The sequence below is a fragment of the Solanum verrucosum genome, unplaced genomic scaffold (assembly GCF_900185275.1).
Source record: "Solanum verrucosum unplaced genomic scaffold, falcon-dt-bn FXZP01000009.1, whole genome shotgun sequence".
Classification (NCBI taxonomy): Eukaryota; Viridiplantae; Streptophyta; class Magnoliopsida; order Solanales; family Solanaceae; genus Solanum; species Solanum verrucosum.
Genome location: NW_026020231.1, coordinates 3598372 through 3613503, shown reverse-complemented (window position 1 = coordinate 3613503; position 15132 = coordinate 3598372). Strand labels below are relative to the sequence as shown.

The window sequence follows — 15132 nt, the reverse complement described above, 5'->3', positions numbered from 1 at the left end:
AAACCATTTTATAATTAGAAGGCATTATTTTGATCACGTGAACTTTATTTGAAGGATCGAGTCATTTTGATATTTACAAATCCTCAAAAACACAAACCCAAGGAAGGCTGATGAGAGGTTAGGCGCCAAAACCAGTTTATAAATAGGCGAGCGGCGGAGGAAAAACGTAGCGTGAAAGAGGAACGAGCACGTAGCGTGAAAGAGGAACGAGCACGTAGCGTGTAAGAGTGAGAAATCCAGAAAATGGTGTTTATTTGCTTCGTCTTGGATCTCCGGAGCTTATCACCTCCATTGCTTCGCGATTTGAAGCAGGTGAGATGTCCACATCTACGCATGTACAATTTCTATACGGCAATTCAATCTGTTGAATGATTCGCTGGTGTAAAACATTGCGTTTTCTGTTTTTCCATTGATCTTCGAATTTCACTTGAAATCGCATACTTATCATTGTAATTTCTGATTGATGTTCTCTTCTCTACCAGTCGATGTTACAGCTTGCAAATTTCTACGCGATATCGTCACCGACTAGTAGTACAAGCAGTTCGAGATCCAAACCGCTGCTCGATCGCATTGGACTTTGCTATTTGTTCAAAAATCGACTCTCACGTACTGATGAAGTAAACATAGTATCTCTTCACCATTTCTAGTACGAATTAGTATATGCTTACATCAGTGTATGCATATTTAGTCCGAAATGCGAATTACAACTATGTTTACCTGGTAAACTTGTAAAAATATTCATATAAACTGATAAGTGGTGTTATACACAGCTTAAGGTAGCTTATAGTCCACGGGGCAACTTCAGTCTCCGAGATTTCCATCATGCTGTGAACAATTTGCCTTCCGATGCCTTTTTACCTGATTTCAACGGTTCTGGAGCTCTATGTTGTAGCGGTAACTCTTTCGTGTTTTCTTTTATATATAGTTTTCTATAATGTAAATGTATTCAAGTTTATGTGCTGCTACATGCGCACACTTAATTCGATTTGATCGCTCTTGTTACAATTAGAGTGGGCACCTTTTTGGCGCTTGCAGATTTGAAACTTAGCAGTGTCCTAAATGACAAAATTTTGTACTCATGGGGAGGTCATAGTAAAGATATTACTCGAAAGGTGGTTTTGATCAGTTCCTGCATATTTGAAACCCTGGACTCTGCTACCAAAAAGGTTCTCACGGTATGGGCATCTACTCTCTGCATTTCTATCATTATCAACTCTACTTTTGTTCTCTGGTGTTTCAAGTGATGATTAGATGTCTTAGTCGTTCAGTTTCACTACTAGATTTAGAAGGAAAATGAACAAATGGTAATGTTTTGCCGGTGGCCAGAAAATGAACCTTTTAAGCTGCAAGCTTTTGGTTGAGAAAACTTGTGGTTTTGCTGACAGGATGCAGCAGCTAACTGTATATCAGTAGAGTTTGTCTTCTTGGAGCAAAATTCAAGTCATCTTGCTGATATTCCTGAAAGTATTAACAAATTCTTGAAGCAGATTGGTGATCTTGATAACTGTTCGTTTCAAAACTACATTCCAGGTTATGGATACTCCTTAATCCTTCCCTATAGGGATCTTTAAGATGAATTGTTCACTGTGATTTCATTTTATGTCAAGGGTAAATATAATAAATTATCTAATTGAGCAAGGGCTATCTTTGTTGGTTCTATATTACAGATTCTTAGAATCGAATCTGTTACCTAAGTTACCATAGAGATCAATTTGTTCTCAACGCTTTCAGTGGGTAGGAAGTGAACTATTAGATAAGATTTCAGAAATGCCAATTCTATTCTTCCTGATTGTAGGTTATAACATTTACGATTATAAGACACAAAATTGTCGGTAATTCAAGCTACTTAACAGTGACAATGATTTTAATGCTCATTTAGTTCTAAAAAATGATACTCTGACAAGCTTTCCTATTCATGTGTGCTTCTTTGCATCCTTCCTTATGTCTTTGGATCCTTGTTAATGTAATACTAAAAGCAGCTAAAACTTAGTACTTTCGTGAGTGTTCAAAGAGGTTAATGTTGCCCTTGATGGATTATAAAGGTCAAATATCCTCGACTGATTTCATAAATTTGATCTTCAAAGGTTAAATCTCCTTCATTTAGTTCAATGGATGAGTACACTCTTGGGCTTCACATCTTTGTATAATTTTCTGGGAGAATCAATTTTTCTCCTTATTATCTATAACGAATAGTGCAGATGCACATACTTTGTCTGGCTTGGTAAAGAAATGGTTTCAGGAACTGAAGGAGGGCTTGGAAGAACAAATGCAGGCTCGTTTTGTCTTTAAGATCAATCTTTTAGGCTCAACAAATCGGATATCCTGCAACTTGTGCACCTCTTTCAATCAGATAATTGATGAATTCGTTCCTTGTAAGGTATAAATTAAGTTCATTAGGCTATTATGCATAACAATTGATTTATTTCTAAATAGGTCATAAGAATGCCTTCTTATTTTAAAGGTGAAAGTCTTGATGAGCTGGATTATAAGAACTATTGATTCTTCAGTAAAATCGTGGTGTTCTCTCTGTTTAGCGTTCTTCCTACTGCTAACTTACATTCTTTAACTGGTTCTTATAAAATAAAAGGTTACATTCTTTAACTGATTGGTAATTGTTAAGTTTTGGATTTGTTTTATGATGTATTTAAACTACTTATCTGTTCTGTGATGGCCTAATGAGTTGGTTAGAAAACATTTGCTATTTTAGATTCTATGATTTTAACCATGAGATACAACAGCAACGACATACTATTGTGATCTCACAGGGTCTGGGGAGAGTGGGGTGTACGCAGACCTTACCCCCACCTTTTGAATGTTATTGATATCCCTGCCATTAATTGCATCAGAAAACCCTCTTTTACCTCCCCTGGGTGTGCAGGAGTATACATCATTTATTTTCTTGTAGTTAGCGGTAAGTTTCAGGTGAAATTTCTAAGAGTTATCACTCCTTTGACAGTCATGCAGGTGTCATGGCATTCCATTTGACACCTCAAGAACAATCCCGACCGATATGTCTTCTTGTCCAGTAACTGGTGTTGAGCTTGGAGTACTGGATTTGGTTGATAGCTCGGTGAAGATAGGAGAACATACAATCCTCTATATGCCCTCTTTTCAATGTTGCCAGGACCTTCAGAAAGTTCCTTTACCAATTAACTTCAATGTTATTGAAAGAACTAACTTGAGCTCACTTGATGAAGGTAAGTTTGGATGAGAATAAAAAGCATCCTCTTTTAAAATTTGCATACTAAAAATTAAATAATACAAGATATGCTATTTCCCAGATGATTATATATGATTGATCTAGTTTATGACTTTGATGCCAATGTTAAGAATTTCGATTGTTCATGTCTAGTTCCAGTTGAAACTATATTAGTTATGAGAATTCAAAGTCCTAACAAGACCCTATCTTTGCATTCATTACCTCACTTGGAGATTCTCATGGTGCATATGATTCATCAGTTGGCACCTAATTTGAACATGCATTTGTTACCTTTACTGATCATTGGTGATCTACACTCAATATCAGCTTTTGTTACTTGACAGGGATTATTTTAGGTGCTTCCTACATTGTTACCCCAGCCTTCTCTGAGTTGGATGATACTGATATATCAGAGCTAAATGTTAAACGTAAGCAGAAGGCCTACCATTATTTCTTGCAATGTATTTCCATATATATTATATAAACTTGTCCAGCTTATAAAATGTTCTGTTACACAGTCGTTGAGATTAAACTCTGAATACTCCATCATGAAGAGATCTTGATCTGACTTTGTGATTTGGCAGTTTTTCGAGTGCTGTGTGGTATACTGCATTCCCTTGACCAGGGTTTAGTTTGCTCATCAAATTGTAATATAGAAACAGCAAAGCAAACTTCCTTCCTGTGCTATTATATTCTTTTACCTTCAGAGAAAGGAGTGATGATTCTAAGAGTAAGTCCACAGTCCCTTTAACAACTTCTGATTTTCCCTTCTGTTTCTCTTCATTTTGATCAAGCATTAGTGCTTTCTTTCCTTCTCATTTAAAATAAAATAAAATAAAATCATGTGACTGATAACTCTTACTAGGTTTAACTTGCAATATGCCACCAAGGAGAACATGCAATTAGTTATTGTTGTTGTTATTTGTTGATGATGATATTTCTTTCGTTTAATATCCTAGTGTTTTCTGTTTGACACTGAAATCCAATGTCTATCGGAAAAGCCTCTCTGCCTTCTAGATTTGTTGTTGTACTGAAGTCCAATGTGTCACCATCGTTATAATCTGCAGTGGGAATATTACTTTGTTCCAACGATCTCTGGATTATTTTTGTCTTAATATGTCCAGCTATCCTACTAGATGGTTCTCTACTCTTTATTTTGTGATGTCACTGCATAATTATTTGCAGAGGCTTGCTGGATCAGAGGAGGTCTTGCCTGTTCCTGACATCACTAATATTGCTTGCATCCCAGTCAGCAAGGATATTGAAAATTCTCTGCAAGCCTCTTTGCTTAAGGTCTGTTTCATTAGGGATATTCTATTCCTATACTTTTTGTTGATTCTACCGATGCCTCTTCATTTGTTACTGGGAGCAATGCCAAATTACATGCATTCATGAGATCAAAGATGAAGTAGCATCCATCTATAAATACATCAAGCGCCATTAACTGGATCTCATTTTATTTCTCTGAAGTATTTGCTGTTTCACATTCTCGTCATTAATGATAATGTAGCTCTATCTCTAATGTGTTTGCACTTTGCTAGGTATAAAGAAACGGCTGAGTGTGCTTCCTTGGTGCATAGAGGAAAGTCATTTTGGTACATTTCCAGTTTAATTTGATGCTCTTTGTTATTATATTCCAGATCGAATTAAGAAATTACGATCCAGTTCAGCACGACAGGGGCTTCCATCAAAGACTAAACTTGCTTGTCAAAGAGAGCCTACAATTTGGGTAACTTTTTTTTTTTCTCTCCTGTAGAGTTCTTTCAGTATAGTTCACAGGTCAGCCTTACAATATATGCATTGACTGTTTCTTGAAGTTCATTCCTTTTCATCTTCTGCCAATAATAGACCTGAAAATTTTCTGGTGGTCTATTGAGAGCTGCCCTAAGTTGCTGACGGTACTGTTGATTACTTCACAGCATCCATTTGAGTTCTAGGAGCTTGTTGCCTTTTTTAGTTATTGATAGGGCATCAGTGTAGCTAATTTGTTCAACTAGCATCTTCTCAAGCCCTTAACCTTAATTACACTCTTCTGATCTGGGTAAACTATAGCCCATACTAATTCTTCGCAAAGAACTATCCTATCTTATTAGTTTGTGTTAGGAGATGGAAGAAGTCAGCTACTTTGATCAGGAGCTATTTGCTTTTAGTAAGATCCGCAGCAAATTTCATTTGAACTCTTATAACAAGTTTAGCTTCTGAGCTTTAGCCTTAGCAGTCTGATCACCATCTGCTAATCACCATCCATGATGATCACGTGTACATCAGCATTATGTAGGCATTGAGTCAATTGCTTCTTTTCGATATTTTCATTGGTTGGTCATGGACCTTCATCTTAATAGTTAGGTTGTCTCAGGGCAATACCTGCTAAGGCTAAAGAACAGGTGACTGCATCAAACACAGCTCTGCAAGACCCTGTGGTAGAGGATTTATCAGTACAAGCCAACGATGTGGAGGTTATAGAAGAAAACGTGCTGGATAGCATTTTGGCTGATGGTAAAACTGGTGCTAAAATTACAGAAGAATGGGAACAGCTGGTTGTATTAGAGATGCCAAAGATGTCTTCTCCCACTTGTATCTCCAAGCTGAAGTTGCATAAGGAGGTTTCATCTCCCCTTCTAAGTACTGGGAAACTTGATGACAAAACTTCACGAATCCTTGAAAGACTGGAGATACCAAAGCAGCTGAAAAGAAAAGCAGCTTCCCCTACGTTGTCAACTTTCCATACAGTGTCAATCTCTTCAGTAAAGAAGCCTTTGATCCCCTTTGGACCCAGTAATCCTGACAGTCAGGTAATTGTTTTGAGCCAGCCCATAAAACCAAACTTTCAGAGGCTAAAGAGGAAAAGATAACTAGGAAAATCCTTTTCAAGCTGAAAGCTTTCAGTATGCAGAGGTCCGTCTTCTCGTTCTATGTTGTTTTGGCATCTCTAATTCTCTAGCATGCTGTCTTTTCATAAGATAACTAATCATGTGCATAAGATGTTCTACATTTTACTTCAATCTTAACATTCTTGAACTATTAACAATTCTGGACGGTCATGATTACCACCATACCTTGTGATGTGCCTTAATAGATTTTGAAATGAAGAGCTTTGAACTATATATGCTACAATTTAGCAAAGATTAAGGAATTTGTCTGGGGAAAGGTCTTTGTAGCTTAATCTTTGACAGTTGACAATGACACATTATAAAGAATGAACTTGTTCCGGGGAAATGAACTGGAAACACCAAACTCAGGAACGACAAGTTCAATTAGTTAAATTCTGATGCATCCTTACATTTTGAAAAATGAGTACATCAAACCATATTTCTAACTTCAAGAAGAGTGACGTACTGACGTATCATCGTCCACCTAGCATTCAGGGAGGAGATTAGATAGGTACACTTCGAGAGACTAGAAAGACTTGTTAGTACAACAACATACCCACTAGTGTGATCTCATAAGTGGGGTTTGAGGAGGGTGGATGTACGTGGACCTTACCTTTCCTTGCTTGAGGTAAAGAGACTTTTCTGATAGACTAGACTAGAAAGCCAAAAGACTTGTTAGTGAGTTCTTTATTCGTCTTTTTTACTTCATGAAGAGTGATGCATTATTTCCTCAAATATTAGGTGGAAATATGGTTTTTAGCTAGTTTGCAAGCTTTCACCATACTCTTCAGTTTTTTTTTCCTTTTCTTCAGTTTTGGACTTTTGGTCAGTCTTGATTCCTTTTCCTGGTGCATCAAAATAGTCTTTTGGCCCACTCGCACCCATCAAATAAATAAATAATCAGTTATTGAGTTTTGCTCATCAATGCAGGAAATTCTTAGTGGTGCTGTAGAAAACACAAGTCCTTCGAAATTACAATTTATTCTTTTCTGTATTTGTGTGCCCGTCGGCACCAAACCGGTTGTGTGTGAAAAGTTACTATTAGCCTGCCTGTATCCCATCTTTTAGCTTCTATATTGTGGGACGTCAAAAGACCAACTAATCTATGATTTGAAGTTAGTGGATGGAGTACCGCTATATTCACCAGTATATCTTTGTGCTAGTGGCGGGGTTTAATGATAATATACACTCTTTTTAAACTTCTTTAGTCATAAATAAATAATTAAATTAGAGGTCAAGTTGAAGCACTATCAATGTCCGTTTACTTCCATCTGTCCCATGACCAATTACGTTTTCGTATATGATTATGGGACAACACTGAGTGCATTTAATTATACACAATTTAATGTAGTAAAAGAAAAATAATTTTAATAAGTTAGCATTCAAATTTAAATATACTCTCTTAAGAATCATACTATATTCAAATTTACAATTTTAATCTTAAATCGAACAACTAACCGGCGTGTCCTCCGGTTGAATTTTGTTGACTCCGAGTTAGCGCACAATGCTTCAATATTCTTTTAGGGAAGCAATCAAATCATTACTGCACCACATTATTGGCTAGTGTGATAGAAAAGTTCTTTATGCTACAATTTCAAAAAAAAATAGTGTAATGTTTTGTGTATCACTAGTGTAAAACAATTTAAGTATCATGCTTCATATTCTGTACTTACAGTAATTTTTGTCATTGTCTTCTGTTGTTGTTGTCATGTTACTCCCTCCATTCCATATTAATTGAATTTTTGAGGTGTTTCATATCCTTTAAGAAAAGTAGATTAAGACATAAATTAAACATAGTTTTCCATTTTTACCCTTGTTATTGTCAAATTTATTGAAGTCATCACATTGAGTAAAATTGGAAGAATATTTAAAAAATAGTCTTGAAGATTGAACAATTAAGTTAATTTGGAAAATGGAAAATGCCTCAAAAATTCAATTAATATGGAATGGAGGGAGTATAATATTATTGTTCTCGCCGTTATCTTGTAATTTTGCTTTCATTGTCAATATATGGTAGTTGGATCAAAGATCAATTTATGATTTTTTTTCTTGCTGTGTTTAATATTTCTAATGGAAGTGCTAAATGGCCAGAAAATTAAAAAAATTAATATTTTTTTATTTTAAAACAAATTGATCTTTTTTCTATATTTTAGTTAAAATGTATTTAAGTTAAAAAGGTAAAAATGTTTTAAAAGTTAAAATAACATAGGAAAACTATCATTCTGGCCAAATTTTCTGGCCAAAAAGATATTTCCATTTCTAATATCTTATAGTTTAAAAGTATTGAGGACTCAACTTTGTGAAACTTATTGGGTACTGTCTGCATTCAGGTTTATCCCTCATCCCCACGCCAAAACCCCATTTTCCCTCTTAGCGGTATAGTGAAACATATGAGATACTGTTTTTGTGCAAGAATAATCGGATTACTTCTTTTTACGAATCTTTTCACTTCTCGTATAGTTTATGTACCATTTATCATTGAAGCAAATTAAATAAGACGGTCTCCTTAGTATTGGGGTTCTAACTTTTTTTAAAGCAAACCAAGCAATTCTTAAGATCCATATTATCACTGCATTTTTCAAAATTTTATTTTGGGGGTAGATAATAACATTTTGTCATCAACGTGCCACTAAAAAGAATAATCTTATAGCAATTAAGTTTGGTATTCAAACTATATAACTCTTTTTTATACAAGAAGGCCTAGTATACAATTATTACTGGAAACTATTAAACATCCACATATAATGGTCAATAATTACTAAGTAGGTGGCTAGTTGACTCTCTCTTCCACCACCTAAAAGAGTACAAAAAATAAACAATAACAAAAAACAATGATGACAACCACCTTCATCTATGCAATTATAATGTAAAATCCAATTTAGTGGTGGGTGGCACCCATAAAAACAGGTTCAACTCCACTATCTTCTGCCTGTCTCTCCAAGAGAACATTCTTAATTCCTTCAGCATCTTATCTATATACTTTAAAAAAATCTTATATTTTGTAATATACTAATATTACAACCACAATTAATATATATCAACTTGGTATGCAACATTATCTGTACATAATAGGGAGAGGTAGTGGATTCTAGAAAAACAACTAGTGTCCGTGGCAGTTTTGACGAATTCTTTGATGGTCTGTTTAATGGTCCATTTGTTGATCAAAAATTTTCTTTATGGAAATCAAACTTGGTGGATGTCTTGTGTGAAAAATCCAATGCGTGTTGTTTTAGCTCTTTCGTCAGTGCCGGTGCCCCACAGTAGAACACTCCTGCAAATCGTCAAAAAAGGGAAAACGAGTTAGCCATCGACAATATATGTCATGAAATGGATTTGAAAATGACCCTAGTGCCAATTGCTTTCACAAAGAAAAACTTATCAATTGAACATGCTTTTTCAACTCTCACAAGGACATAAAGACACCAAAGTCAAAAGAACGAAGATTGATTAATAGTAGTACTTACCAACTTTAGCCTCTGGGTGGTTGAGAGCAATGCGTTTGTAGACGTTTCTCCAATTAGGCTTAGCAAAGTGTGACTTAACTCTCGTGCCAGAAACAATGTCTACACCATTTTTGGCATGATGAAGTGACTGAAGCATAGTAATAAGAGCAGAACGAGCATCACCTTCTTCATAAACACTTGTACAATAATTGTGCATTTCAATTACTCCCTTATGATCCATTTCAGCAGCTTCATTCATTATACCTTTGAACCAGTCAAATGAACCTTGTTCTCTTGTGACCCAATAGAAATATGCCCTCCTTGTATTGAAGCTATTTCTTCCACTTGCTGAACCCCTCTTCTGTGCCATATTGGGACTAGCATTTTGTGCTGCATTTGGCATCCCGTTCCCATTTTCCAAGGAATTTTCTTCTTCGTCCATGGCCTTCATGTTGTTGACAATATCTTTAACGATACTGATCATTGGTGTGGCTCCAATTCCAAGACCCACCAATAAAACCACCTCATATTGCTTGTAGTCTTGTGCTGGTGCTCCGTATGGTCCATCTATTAACACTCTTGGGAAACTGCCAAACACATATCCTTTCCATTAGCTATGCTATATAATTAAGTTTTTATGGTAGAGTTTATCTTTTCCCCACAAGACAAGGTATATGAATTTTTACCGAAGTTATTCAGACTCTTCACAAATGTTATTTCATGCAATTCCAAGTAATTATGTATAATCATAAAAATTTATAATTTGAGAAATAAAACAAGTAACCTTCTATAGCATATTAAAAATTGTAGATATATGTAAAATTAATCCTTTACTAGAAAAATATCTTGCAAGCAATGGTTCCTTTTTTTTTTTCCTTAGAAATATCAAGCAATAATTGAGTTTTGTTTTATCCCTCCTTGTCCCTATCCCGGTAATTTCACAAAATAATAACCCTGTAGTACTTTAAGAAGTGGTCCATTCAAAACGTGTATAGATTCTTTAGGATAAAGTGACTACGAGTTTGTTATACGTACCAGTCCAGACCAATCACGATCACTTTAAGGTCTAAACTAATTACATTTAAAGTATTAAATTATCAAAAAGTTTGTATTATAAAAATAATATCCCCGGATATTAAGGTGGGAAATTTTTTAGTTTAATTCTGCAATTCAGTGTGCTCAAAAAGGTGAATGTAATGGAGAATTGGAGATGATTTTATAGAATAGAAAAGGACTTACTCAGGATTATTCTCTCCTTGCAAGTAGTCAGCTCGAAGGAGTCCACTTTTCCCATTAGGTGGTGGCTGGCAAACCTAACAAAGACCAAAAATTACTAATAATTAATTCAGGAAGATCAATAATTAACATTTAACACTAACATAGTGGAATTAACATTTACTTTTTGGGAAAAAACGACAAAGTAAAATATAAGAGGCGGCTTTTAAAGCTGTCATCCAAAGTGGGACAATCATTCCTCCACTATTTAATTAACTAGATATTTTGGTTTAAGTATTTAAGTTTTAAATAATATATAATTATTTTTAAAAGGACTAATTAGGAGTAATTAGTAATTACCTCAGAGAAAACAGTTTTAAGTTGTCTGGTCCAATCACCAAGAGTTCTAATATGGACACTGAGATAGTCATCTCCTGGGGCCGAAGTTATGGAAAATGGATGCCTGAAATTTTATATTAATGTTTATCCATAAGTCAGCAAATACTGCAAAGACGTAGTAATTAAAGGATACCAAAAATTCATGACTTGGTCAAATTTATGGCATGAGAAATAATAATGGATGGGCTGATTTCATGCTTTTAATAATTAAATAAAAAAGTTTCACCTACCATTCAAATGGTGAAACCGCAGCACAGTTGACAAACATGTATTGCCCACTTTTGTATTTGTAGCCTTGTGGTTTTGACATGTGAAGGGCCAACACATTTCCTGGATATACAGCCACCTACAAATTCCAGCACCAATTAATTTGTGTTCGAGTCAATCTACAAAATTACATTCATGACTGTATGGATAATTATATTTTTGGTCCCTCAAATATTGGTAAATTTAATTTAAATCCTTGTGATATTTGTTTTAACATTTAATCACACAAAAGAAAAAAAAATCGATCCGTCAAATAGAAAATATATTATATTTACTTTATTTAATCATCCCCAATTGTGAAGTAACAAAATAAAATAAACCTATAAAACACATGGGAGGCCAAATAATGGAGTAGTTGTTTGTATCTACATGTTGTTGAGTCATAAGATTGTTTCAAATAATTAAAGGTTAAATATATTAAGTAAATATTAGAAGGATTAAAAATAAAATTTATCAATAATCAAGGGACTAAAATGCAAATTTCTCTTGAAATTATTAAGAGCACGACATTTTGGTCGGATTGGATTTACCTTCAAAATCTTAACAGCTTTGATGCTTGACCTGAAGGCTCTAAGCAACCTTTCACCAGCATAGAGTACTAGTGGGACAGTAAGGTACATCCATGTCTGCCAATTATGAAAAATCCATCTAATTTTAGCAAACATTCATCAACTTAGAAACTTAAATGAAAATAAAAGATTTTGAACATTTTACTAACCGATCTCTTGTACCAATCTTTGGTAATGTATAGCTTTTCTCCATGGACAATAAGTAGAGTGTAGACAATGATAAACAGATGGTGTGAGTACCAAAAGGCATTGAATCCAGTGAGCTTGTGAAATGGTTTGGGGAAACTGACTCTGCCCCTTCTAAACCATGGGGTTGCTAGTGTAAAAGCTATTGCCATTAGTACCACCATTATAATTCCAGTTACCCCTTCAACTCCCCACACAAACCACCAATAGCTTTCGGGCTGTTCTCCAAAATAGTATATCATTGGTTCATATGCTTCTTCACTAGCATTCAGAAGCCGAGGAAAATCACACGTTAAATGAGCTAGTCCGTGTATTGCAACCCCAAGTGCAATCGCAACTGCTATCACCTAAACAGGGGAAAAGGAACCAATTAGTTTCCTGTAATGAGCCATCGACTACTCAGGAATTTAACCGTCTAGACGTACTACTATAAGGCGCCAAAGGTTGGACCAAAGCAAATAATAGTTTGGATGTTAGACTTGTACACAATTAGAGTACTAATTATAACAAAAAAATTCGCTAAGTTTTCTGGAAATCAAGGAGTAATCAACTTACTTTGTGAAAATTGAGATTATCATCGAAAGGAACAGAAGAACCTAATCTGGTCTTGTTACGAAGCCAGGTAATTGTGTTTCTGCAAACTGGGAGTAAAATGATAGCCATGTTGAGCTTGATTGTCTCAGCAGCACCCTTAGCAAGACACACACAGGGACCCATAACACCATATGCAGCTTTTTGTTTATACTGAATATACTTCCAAGTAAATAGACCGGCCATAATTCCAATCCACAACAACAATACCCAAACTCTCTGCCAATTATCCAGCAAAAAGTACATAAAACTCTTATACCATCTCACTAATGGATTTGGCTCTTGTGTGTGCTTAAGTTTCTGACTTAGCATCTGACTCAAGTTCCGGCTTTCGCCTCCTCTCTGCACCGATTGATTTGGTGCTTGCAGTAAAAGCATTTCCAAGTTCTCAATCTGTTGAATATCATAGCATCAACAGTTAATTTTCAATTTAATACTATAAATTTAAGCTTACTATTAGTCTAATTAATGCCTCTTACTTACCATAATGTATCCCAGGTTATTAGGATCCAACTCTTCCATGATCATTGCCGCATATTCATCAGATTGTTTCTGGATAGTTGACAGCCTGTTGGCAGACGCACTAAGGCCTATAATCTGCAAATCGCAAAACAAATTTTAGAAAAAATATATAATATATGATAGACTTTGTCAATGCCATTCCGAGTTTCTGACGTACAATAAAAGAATTAAAAAATCAGAATTCAGAAATACCTCTCTGACTTCTTCTTCTGTGATTCTACCATCAGCATCTTTATCAACCCTGTATAAATTAAATTCATCACACGATTTAGATCTGAATCGATTGAATCTGAGATGCTTAATTTATGGGATAAATGTTGAACTTTAACTGATAATTAACCCTTACATGTCAAAGAAGGTCTGAAGTCGAGTATCAAAACTTTGATCTGCAACTTGGTCCCAGAACTCTTTGAGCTGTGCTTTGTTAATGGAATCAGTTGTGATGTTTCTCCTTCGAGCAAGCGCATCATATAGCTCTCCAGCAAATTCCTTAGACTCCTTATTCATACCTAACATTCAAAAACAATTCATTTTCATTTTCCATTTTAACAAGCTGAAGAAAAATAAAACTACACGAAAAGTAACACTAAAATGAAGTATACAGCACGAAATAACTGTTTGTTGTGACTATAATTCATTTAATTTACCTATGCATTCTCCAAATTTGGCCCGGGGAAGCAAGCCAGTAGTTGGAGCAGTAATCTCATCGAACCGCTTCTCGACGGCGGCCCATCCAGCGCCGCCGTCAGTTTTGCTGATGAACTTAAGACCTTTAAGAGCATGAGCAGCAGCTGATTTATTCCTATCGAACCTTCCAGTAGGAGTTGGGCGTTTATTTAAGGAAGCCAATCGCTTGAGCTCTTGAGACACTTGCCGGATTCTCGAAGAAGCATTTCGGACAAGTGAAGCTCCCAAGGTAGATTTCTTCTCCAAACCTTTAGCCAATAAAGCTAACTCTGGATCTTCCACGTCAGCACCGCCGGCAGTTTTGACACTGTGGACAGCCACAGAGTCTTCACGAACATCGAGAGTGATTTCCACATAAGCATCGTCATTGGACTTGGCGCCGGCTCCGGCACTAGTTCCGATGTCAGTAGATTCCGGTATGTTAAACCTCGCGCTCTTTTTTCCTCCTCGTTTGTTCAGCGGTCCGCTTAAAGGCCCGCTGTACGTCGCTCTATCATTCCCTATAATCTCCGTATCCGAGTGGTGATGGTGGTGGTGCGGGTGATGATTTTCCGAATTTTGCATCGCTACAATAGTTTCTTCGTGGAAAAAAGAAATGAATAAATGGAATTCGAATTTGAAATTCCAGTAGTAGATATGGATATCAAAAGGAAAAAGATAACAAAAGTAATCTAATTTGGATTTTCAGACCATAGACTAAAATTCAATAAACAAATAAAAGATTTAGGATTTCTTCTTCCAAACAGAACTCAGAAGTGGTCGTAATGCCTTAATTCTCTTCTACAATAAGGCGTTCAACTTTGGGGTTTATATATAATGGTAAAAGGAAGCCGCATTGTTTAAAAAAGAAAATAAAAAAGGAGGGAGCTAGGAAAATGAAGCTGGTCTTTGTTTGACCAAAGAAAAATGTTTTATGTAATATTGCATTATTTCACCGGTACATTGCATGGCTTTATATAACCTTTTAATTATTTTCCTTCAAATAATTATTTTAAGACTTATGTTATTATCAATTAATTAAACTAGATTCGCCGCAACGACCCACCCGCGGATTTTTCTAAATATAAAATTTATAATTTAGAGAGTCACAATTCAGATAATTTAATAATTATTGTGTGTGTATCTTGAGGGGAATAAGTGTGTAATGTATTGATTTACGGAAATTTAGTGAATTTAGTTATATT

At 35.4% G+C, this 15132-nt stretch overlaps 2 protein-coding genes across 3 annotated transcripts; one reads left to right on the top strand and one right to left on the bottom strand.

Annotated features, from left to right (window-relative positions):
- Nucleotides 1–188: 188 nt before the first annotated feature.
- LOC125832636 (uncharacterized) lies at nucleotides 189–6328 on the top strand. 2 transcript variants are annotated; one of them, XM_049511830.1, is made up of 12 exons: nucleotides 189–312; nucleotides 483–617; nucleotides 771–894; nucleotides 1036–1175; nucleotides 1386–1530; nucleotides 2199–2377; nucleotides 2957–3197; nucleotides 3544–3627; nucleotides 3784–3929; nucleotides 4385–4492; nucleotides 4840–4928; nucleotides 5556–6328. In XM_049511830.1, the coding sequence occupies exons 1-12, from the start codon at nucleotides 244–246 to the stop codon at nucleotides 6049–6051; spliced, it is 1956 nt and encodes a 651-aa protein (XP_049367787.1). In that variant the 5' UTR covers nucleotides 189–243; the 3' UTR covers nucleotides 6052–6328. The 2 variants fall into 2 exon arrangements, with proteins under 2 accessions (XP_049367787.1, XP_049367789.1); XM_049511832.1 differs by lacking the exon at nucleotides 483–617 and having other exon boundaries at nucleotides 195–312.
- Nucleotides 6329–9223: 2895 nt separating this feature from the next.
- Nucleotides 9224–14750, bottom strand: LOC125832718 (respiratory burst oxidase homolog protein C). The gene is made up of 12 exons (XM_049511935.1): nucleotides 13909–14750; nucleotides 13608–13770; nucleotides 13454–13502; nucleotides 13223–13336; nucleotides 12704–13132; nucleotides 12112–12495; nucleotides 11924–12019; nucleotides 11357–11472; nucleotides 11088–11190; nucleotides 10752–10825; nucleotides 9534–10099; nucleotides 9224–9340 (listed from the first exon to the last, which is right to left on the bottom strand). The coding sequence occupies exons 1-12, from the start codon at nucleotides 14510–14512 to the stop codon at nucleotides 9231–9233; spliced, it is 2808 nt and encodes a 935-aa protein (XP_049367892.1). The 5' UTR covers nucleotides 14513–14750; the 3' UTR covers nucleotides 9224–9230.
- Between the last annotated feature and the right edge of the window lie 382 nt (nucleotides 14751–15132).

What these genes read in the sequence shown, in the direction of transcription:
- LOC125832718 (XM_049511935.1), bottom strand. Translation starts at nt 14,512, where the DNA reads ATGCAAAATTCGGAAAATCATCACCCGCACCACCACCATCACCACTCG. An exon ending in TTAAAACTGTTTTCTCTGAG is followed by an intron (nt 10,826 to 11,087) that starts GTAATTACTAAT and finishes GGTCTTTGTTAG; the next exon opens with GTTTGCCAGCCACCACCTAA. An exon ending in CCACCCAGAGGCTAAAGTTG is followed by an intron (nt 9,341 to 9,533) that starts GTAAGTACTACT and finishes GACGATTTGCAG; the next exon opens with GAGTGTTCTACTGTGGGGCA.
- LOC125832636 (XM_049511830.1), top strand. Translation starts at nt 244, where the DNA reads ATGGTGTTTATTTGCTTCGTCTTGGATCTCCGGAGCTTATCACCTCCA. An exon ending in ATGAATTCGTTCCTTGTAAG is followed by an intron (nt 2,378 to 2,956) that starts GTATAAATTAAG and finishes CTCCTTTGACAG; the next exon opens with TCATGCAGGTGTCATGGCAT. An exon ending in TGCAAGCCTCTTTGCTTAAG is followed by an intron (nt 4,493 to 4,839) that starts GTCTGTTTCATT and finishes ATTATATTCCAG; the next exon opens with ATCGAATTAAGAAATTACGA.